The 8,473-nt window shown below is 39.7% G+C and overlaps 1 protein-coding gene across 1 annotated transcript in view; it reads right to left on the bottom strand.

Annotated features, from left to right (window-relative positions):
- hacd4 (3-hydroxyacyl-CoA dehydratase 4) overlaps window positions 1-8,473 on the bottom strand; it is a 20,192-nt gene that overhangs the window by 6,194 nt on the left and 5,525 nt on the right. The window contains exons 2-4 of the mRNA XM_015402088.1: window positions 6,893-6,999; window positions 3,566-3,693; window positions 3,369-3,478 (exon numbers count right to left, since the gene is read on the bottom strand). Coding sequence (XP_015257574.1) covers window positions 3,369-3,478; window positions 3,566-3,693; window positions 6,893-6,999 — 345 coding nt within the window. The remainder of the gene's footprint in view (window positions 1-3,368; window positions 3,479-3,565; window positions 3,694-6,892; window positions 7,000-8,473) is intronic.

The following is an 8,473-nucleotide window of genomic DNA, read 5'->3' as shown; positions in this document are numbered from 1 at the left end:
AGAATTCTGACTTTAATCTCAGAATTCTGACTTTAATCTCAGAATTCTGACTTTAATCTCAGAATTCTGACTTTTTTCCCCATGTTAAACTGAAATAAAATGTAAAAATCAGTTAACTTTTTTTTTTTCAGTGGCCCTAATCCTCTTCCGTAATTCTATGTTTGTTTGTTTGTGGTGTTTTTTATGCAATTGTAGGACTTTAGTTGTGTATAGGCTCCTATGTTTTTTTTTTCTTTTGTTTATTCACAGCTCTTGCTGTGGGGCGATTTATATTGGAGCCATTCTACCTTGGATAAAAATGGACATTTATTTTGTGGGGAAGAATTTTGTGATTAGTTTTTGGTGGCTATATATTTAATTTTTCTTTTTCAAATACAAGAACTGTTAAGCCAAATGTTTTGTTGGTCTATTTGTGAAAAGTTTTCGTTCATTATTTGAAAGAGTCTACACACAGAAGTGTATAGTCCTTGTGTGACTGGTTTAAAAAAGGAGGGATACCTGACTGGCACCGCTAAAATAGTAAAAAACACCCAGTAAAAAAAAAAACTAAAACCAAATTAATTAACCATGTAAAACCTTAACAAACTTTTGTTTTGGAATATTTGTAAATTGTTAGATAAACATTTAAACAGAAAATAAATTTCAAAAAGATAATCAAAGGGGAAACAGCTTATTTCAGTTAGCTAAAATCTATGGTTCCTCTCCTTCAGTTTAGGCAAATATTGATCAAATGTCACCAAATCCAGAGGATTTGTTGTTGATAAAGAGAGGAATAAAGGTACATTAATTGCTTCCCATGTTATGAAGGAGGAACAGATTATTAAATTCAGCTGAAATATCCATTCTCTCCTCTCCTCCTCCCATATCTATGGAAAATAAAGAGCAAATGAAACCGGAAATCGATCAGAAGCGCCGTGAAGATGCACGCTCCCGACACGGGAGGTACAGAATTTCGCACAAGACCTCAACAGCTTTGCATACCTGTGACATCAGTCTGTTTAGCTGCTGGTGCAGTGGGCTGCTTTGTGAAAAAGCTTCTGATATCCATTGATTTCCACTGCTAGCCTGTTTAAAAATTTGTAGCAGAGGCGCTAGACTCCTAAAAGCTGGCAGCAACGAGAGGGAAACACTTCTTTTCTGCACGGGAATGCTACAGGCTGCTTTCCTGCACACGCTTCCACTCTTTGGTGAATTCCAGTTCTGCACATTTTACTCAGATCAGCTCAGATGCGAGACCCGGGGCTCATGGCGAACTATCAGGGGCTGTAGCCCTCGTAGCCGCCCCCCCTAGATCCGCCACTGCTTGGTGATAACAGCCTACTGAGCCTACTGGCACAATCTGAAGCCATTCTATAGGCCTGCTAACCGCTAATAACAAGCATGCTCGCATGTGTATTACTGAGGGTATGCTGGGCTGACAGAACACCGGTGAGACGAACAAAAGACGGTTTGGACTAAACAGTTACTTAGGAAATACTTTAGGCCCTGTGACTAAAAGATTAATAAATTGTGTTGTTTGATAAAGAAATAATGATTTCATCCATATATCAGAAGTAGACGGAGTCAGTAACACTGTAAAAACAGTTATCTGTTAAACCATAGATATCAAGTTGTGACTGAGAGAAGCTGATATGTTGAACCTTTTTACACAGATTAGGGAGGAAGCATCATGTTATAACAGAATCAAAACTGAGAATGTTTCAGCTTTTTTTTTTTTTTGTGTTCATTTTCTGCTCCTCCACATTAGGCCCGAGTAATTCAGTTAACACAGAATGAATGCATCAGGTGTGCATTACACTTCCTTTTCAAACACCAGTGTAAGAGCCAGACATGCTGCGCAGTGGATTTAGTATCATGTAATGGATTCTCTTCTAGAGACACTATTTCCATCATGAGCTCATTTTCATCTACGGTGGATATCTAGGCAGGTGATGTAGCAACTGGCAAATCATAGGGCAGGGGGTGATGTTGTAAATGTTGTAGTTAAGGGTTTGGATGTCACTAATGAGACCTCACATTAATGTCGGTTTGGAAATCCATTGTATCCCGGAGAGAATTTACCCATGCTAACATCCTGGACTAGACCCCAATTTTGCCCCTACCTGAAATATCAAGTAGGGATTACGAAGGGTGACATCAAAATATCAGGAGACCATTAAGATGATTTATACTCTGTTTTTAGACAGTTTTTAACTGGAGCTATTATTCTTTATTGACAAACAAACAAATATAAAGCTCTGTAATGTTTAGTGTTTATTCAATGATGATTATAAAATTAATGTGTGTTCATATGAAACATTGTAGAAATGAGATGCTTCACTCCGTCTTATGATTCAGTCAAGAGGAGAGCTTCCTATCTTATGACCTGATCAACTGTTCTGTCAGAACAATACTCTGTTTGTAACCATGTGTTATGTTCTGTTAATAAAAGACGACTGCAAGGAGGGGGGTCGGAGAGAGAGTAGTGAGTTGGGTGCAGCTCTGTCTCTCCTCCTGCGGCAAGCTGTTTGAAAATCCCTTACTGTGTATTTCAGTTCTTCTTTTACAAACCTACATTTTTGAACCTAACATTTAGTTTATTTAAAATGACTGTCCCCAGACACAAAATGGCTGGAGCAGGAAGAAGAAAGAGAAGGCGAAAATTCAAGTCTTCACTTCCATCAATTATGGGCAATATGAGATCTTTACAGAGGCAAGATTGGAAAAACAATTTCCTTTAGCTACGACTAAGCCAGAATATTAGGAATGCAGTATTGTGTGTTTCACTGAAACATGGCTGCAGGATCATATTAAAGACTTGGCAGTCTCTCTGGCTTCCTGTCCACATTGTCATCAAGGATTTGGTACTATAATATTTTGTCTCTGCAGCCCAGCTATTGAAAAGTTGGCAGTAAATCTACTTTTATGTTGTTTATTCAAATGTTCCCTAGTCTTATTTTCTAAACTAGTCACTCTGAAACTCCATGTAATGTAATCATCACTTTCAATCTTTGCGTTTTCCCTATGCAACTGTCAAGGATTCATACAACTATAAAACAGGACACCCACTTGCCAGCTCAACATCTTGTTTTTCTCTGTTGAGAACATCTATGTTTTTTAATCAGAGGCAACCCGCAATAACAAGAATTGGAAAAAAGATGGTCACATCAGGCTGGAGAAGCCATGTTGGTTGTTTTGAGGCTGCAGGCAGTGATGCACTGTGCCAACCTAAGGAAACCGCTCCAATGCACCTCAAAAGTTCTTGTTTGTTATTGCCCAACTGATGACTGCTCTGATAAAGTTCCCTCCCCAGTCCTGTTTTATGACTTGGGTGGTTCAAACCATTTCGGTGTAGATATAGTTGTATTTGTAAGTGGCTGTTTCCTCACCGTAAGAGGTCCAGTATGTTCCACAGGAAGAACTGCGCACACACGACTGGCTTACTTTGGATCTCCTCCAACATGATGACCATGATCAGCAGAATGTTCTTCTCCATCACCTAAACAAAAGAAAGAAAAAAGGACAGATTGAACCAAAGACCGCATACGGTCAAAAAGAGATTTCATGAGCGGACTGGTGCACACACTTGGATGAAGCGAGGAAGGAGCCGAGCTTTCTCGATCCCATCCGCGATGTGGAAGACCTCCAGGATGGAGAGCAGCTGGCAGAGGCTCATCACAAAGCCCACCGAGTAAAAGGTGTCCGCCAAAGCATCTGCCGAGAACGTTACATGCAATTCACCCAGAGAAAATCCGTTACACTGATTAGGTATTAGGTTAGTACCCCATTTCAACACCGTTCAGCACAACCTTAAAGGGCTGATAGAATGATTCTATCGGGTATCTGGTCCTTCAGGTCTCTAATAGGGTGTGTAACATTGGTTGGGCTGAAAATGGCATCTTTGCTGTTCTATGAGCCCTAATGCAGCCTGGTTAAAAGACCCAGAATGAAACCACAGGTTTTTCTTCCTCAGACATCCCAAGTCTCCAGGAAGATCCCGGAGTCTCCCTGATATAGATAGTTGTTCACGGATGTCCGCGGGTTCGATGAATTATCCTGGATTTTAGACTATAGGAGGTGGTGTTTTTTTTTATGCAAGTGAGAGCGAGCAGGCAGTACAATAAGTCGTGCATCACGTGCGGATAAGAACTGCTTCGATTGCGGAGACAACAAGAGAGAGGGGTGTGAGAAGGAGGTTTCTGGTGAATCCTGTGCAGCGTATTTGTTACCACTCAAAGCTGTGCATCATACGAAACGGCAGAGGTTCAGTCCTCGAGTAAAACACGAAAATATAGGACTAATTTTACAGCAGAATATACTAAAGTATATCCACGTCTAGTGAAGGGGAGGAACGGGGGCGGATCTAGACCAAATGTACCAGGGGGCCAGGAGGGGGCCAGAGTGTTTTCATGGGGGCCCAGAAAAATAAAAAACAGGGCAAGAGATTCAAATATATTAAGAGAGCTGCATGAAGGGAAATTTCTTTTCAATTAGGTTCTATAAAATTATATTTCTTATGAGGTCAATATACACTTATAATTTAGGAATTTTACTTTTTTTTTTTTTTTTTTACTTAAGTTAAAACTATGGAAGTAACTCTGTGTCGCTGGGATTTGAATTAAAAATGCCACTGAAATTTAAATGTTGTATGTTTGTTTTAACTGTTTCAGTGTTAAAATATATTCAGAACACATTTTTGATCTAAAAAAAAATTGTCATTATTTCTACACAGTTGAAATTTAATTAGTTATTTTCTCTTCAAGCTAAAAAATAACATTACTATTTCAAAGTGATTACATTTTCAATACTTATTTTTCAGTTAAAATTTTTGAGTGTTAAAAAAATCTGCATATAAAAAAATTCAACCTTTCAAAATTCAAACTCAATATTTTCAGCCTCCTGAGATTCAACTGGCTCTATTTCACCGTCTTAAATTCGTCATCTAAATTCAGTGTAAAAAGGGAAGGGTTACTTCAGGTCACAGACATTAGCAATGGATTGTGGCGTCCAACACCCAGCCAATCCCGTTACGTTTTCTTAGTCACGTGACGCTTGTGGCGCTCATACGGAAGGAATTTTTTTATATGCTGATTTTTTTAACACTCAAAAATTAAACTGAAAAATACGTATTGAAAATGTAATCACTTTGAAATAGTAATGTTAATTTTTAGCTTGAAGAGAAAATAAATGAAATTTCAACTGTGTAAAAATAATGACAATTTTTTTTAGATCAAAAATGTGTTCCGAATATATTTTAACACTGAAACAGTAAGTACAAACATACAAAATTTAAATTTCAGTGGCATTTTTAATTCTAATCCCAGCGACACAGATTTTAAGTTAAAATCTGAAATTAAGTTAAAAAAACCAGAACGACCAAACACAGCCTAATTTTCAACAACTATTTCTGGACTAAATCAAGACTTTGAAGAACTGACCAGATTTACCCTAAAAACCAACGTCTAAATTATGTCCAGTGTTTGGGGGGGACCAAACGGTTAGCCAGAGTGAATTATATTCCGTGTAAACCGCCGTTGACTCCGGCGAGATCTGGCCAATCACAGTGCAGGAGGGCGGGACTTTACGATGCATATCTCAGCGCATTTCTGCTACCTTAACCGCAAGATGGCAACAGCAACAGTAAGAAGTTTTAGTAATGTCCTTTCTGATGTCTTAAAGCTGGGGATACACTGTACGATTTTTTGCCCTTTTTGGGGCGATTCTCTAGTCGTGCGAGATTTTTTCGATTGGGCCAGGTTTCAGCCTTCTCGTGCAATCTGTCGTCTAGTATACAGGGGGTAACGAGGAGCCATTAGCTTCTGACGACCACCTCCTGATCAGGAATCGTAACACCGGGAGAAAATCAAACATGCTTGAAATTCAGTCGGCCGTCGTGAGGTGTTCGTGGACAAATCCTGCTGCAGAAGCAGAGCTACGAGCCGATTTACCAGAACCTCGAGCACTGAGCATGTGCAAAAAAGGGAATTCTTCTTCTTCTTTTTCCAGATTGAGAAGTCCGACCAGCGCCATCTTTCGGCTCTGAGTCCGACGTGTGGTTTTTGGACGTACAGTGTGAGCAGGTAGATCGCATCAGAGCGTCGGGTCGCAAATTTTATGAACATGCGTCGTGAGCTGTGAACTTCTAAACCCTGCGGTTTCATCGTACAGTTTGAGCTGTAGCTGCGTGCAACTGCCCGGCTTAAATGGGATTTATCCAATTTAAAATGCTTAACAACGGAAAGGTTTAGTGGCTTATTTGCTATTGTCGGCTTCACATGTTTCACGCAATCCAATATTTCAAACTCAGAGCACATTGCTTGTAGGTTTTTGTCATATCCATAGTTATCTGGTTCTTACCTGATGATGCTGAATCTGTCGGTCCCGCCTTTGAAATCGAGCTCTACCAGCTCTTTACCAGACTGATATGCTGTATATACGTCAACTGACTGGGAAGGCTAGCAAAATCTTTTTTAGAGTCTCTGAATTGCCCTTAGGTGAGTGTGCACGTCTGTATTTCTGCCCTGCGATGATCTGCCAATCTGTCCAGAGTGTACCTTGCCTTTCACCCTTAGACCCAGTTTTCTGTCAGATCAGCATACCCCATAGTCAATAGTCATGTGCAAGACATCAGATTTGCGTTCATCCCTTTAGTTTTGTACGAAAAATAGACTTGAAACTACCTCGATGGGCGTGTATCCCTCTAGTCATGTACAAAAAAAACATTTAAAGGAAAAATTGCCATACGCTTCATTAAAACACCAAAAAGTAGGTAATGAAATAGTTTTTTTGTGCATGACCAAAGGGATGCACGTCTATTTTTTGCACAAAACTAAAGGGATAAATGGGTATTAACTACCACCGTCCACCGTCACCATGCCGGATAAAATGGATGGAACTATTCGTTTTAATTTACCTTGGCCAAAGGTGAGAAACCTTGCGATGGTGTTAGCCAGGATCCATGTGTGACAGCAGAACTGGAATAAGTTATAGGAGAAAATGTAGACAAGCCTGAAGTTATACCTGCAGGAGAAGAAAGAGTCAGAGATGTTAAATCAGACATAATGACTCATCATGAATTAAACAGCAGAGGTTTCATTTTGGGGCTCTTGGCACCGTAGAGCCGGGCTTTTTTTGGTCTTGTTTAAGAATGTGGCTGGTTCTAAACAATGCAGTAATGAAGTGATATGGAAGAAATATAGTCAAATTAGACCTTTTTGAAAATATTGTAACTAGAACACTATATTCTATGCAATTATTTATTGGATTTTTTTCTACTTTATTTTCATCAGCAAGATTTTAACCTGTAAAAATGGTTCCAGAAAAAAATCTTCTGCAGAAATTCACAGAATGAAAAAAAAAAAAAAAACAGTGGCAGAAATTTAAAAGAAATTTATGGAGTGAACTTTGTTCCATTATTGTTGTGAGAGAACAGGTTTTATAAATGGACATTTGAGAAAGATGCAGTCTAGAAATTAATTTAACAAAAACACTTTAGATTTGGCGTTGAAGTAAAGAATATAATCCGTAAAACATTTAAAAAAAAATCCAATAAATAAAATTCGGTATGAAAAGGAAATGAGAGGAAAACTGAAATATGGAAACTACAATATTAAAAAATATTAGATTTTTTTTGTTTTTTTCACATTTCCGTTCATAAAACATTATCTTTCTTTGCAGGCGTCTCTTATTGGACAAAATTCACTCTGTAGAAATTCACCTAAACTAAAACTACATTGCAGAAGTTTGTCTGCAATGGTGTGAAGATTGGGCTCCTCAGTGACACAGTGAGTAGCACTGCTGCCTTGCAGCAAGAAGGTTCCGGGTTCGATTCCTGACCCAGGCTCTTTCTGCCTCCAGGGACTCCGGCTTCCTGCCACATGACTGTTCCTAAATAAATATATTTAATTCCTAAATTCTCGTTATGTGTGTGAGTGTTTTTTTTGTCTCTGCGTTGGACTGGCGCCCTCTCCAGGATTTACCCCGCCTCTCGCCGGTAGACAGCTAGAGATAGGCACCAGCGACCCCGGCTGGGATAAAGCATGACAGAAAAAAAATGAATGTCTGAAGATTATATGATCCCTCAAGCCACCAGCCCATATTTGCTGACTCCCACTTGGCAGGAAGGAGCCAGCAGAACCACGTCAACAGCAAGAAGAAGGGACGGAATCTGCTGGTCCCTAAACCACGCCCCCTTTTATCCTTGGCCGCGCCAAGAAATCCCACCCATGAAGGTTTCTGAAGAGAATCGATGACAAAGGACCAATGGCCCCTAGTGAAGGGCCCCAGTCTCTGTACTCCTGCAGCGCCCCCAACAGGGCATCATCCAGTCAAATGGATTCAAAGTTTTCTATCTTAGGAAAAGCAGCTGATTGCATCGATTCAGTGACTCTTCAGCAATCCCTCACATCAAGCATGCTTGTAGCGACAGTGGAGAGGAAAAACTCAGTTTTACCAGGACGAAAACCTCCAGCAGAACCAGGCTCAGTGTGAGCGG

Source organism: Cyprinodon variegatus, unplaced genomic scaffold (assembly GCF_000732505.1).
Source record: "Cyprinodon variegatus isolate N-32 unplaced genomic scaffold, C_variegatus-1.0 Scaffold1297, whole genome shotgun sequence".
Taxonomy (NCBI): Eukaryota; Metazoa; Chordata; class Actinopteri; order Cyprinodontiformes; family Cyprinodontidae; genus Cyprinodon; species Cyprinodon variegatus.
The sequence above is the reverse complement of the archived record's forward strand: the minus strand, read 5'-3'. Positions and strand labels throughout refer to the sequence as shown.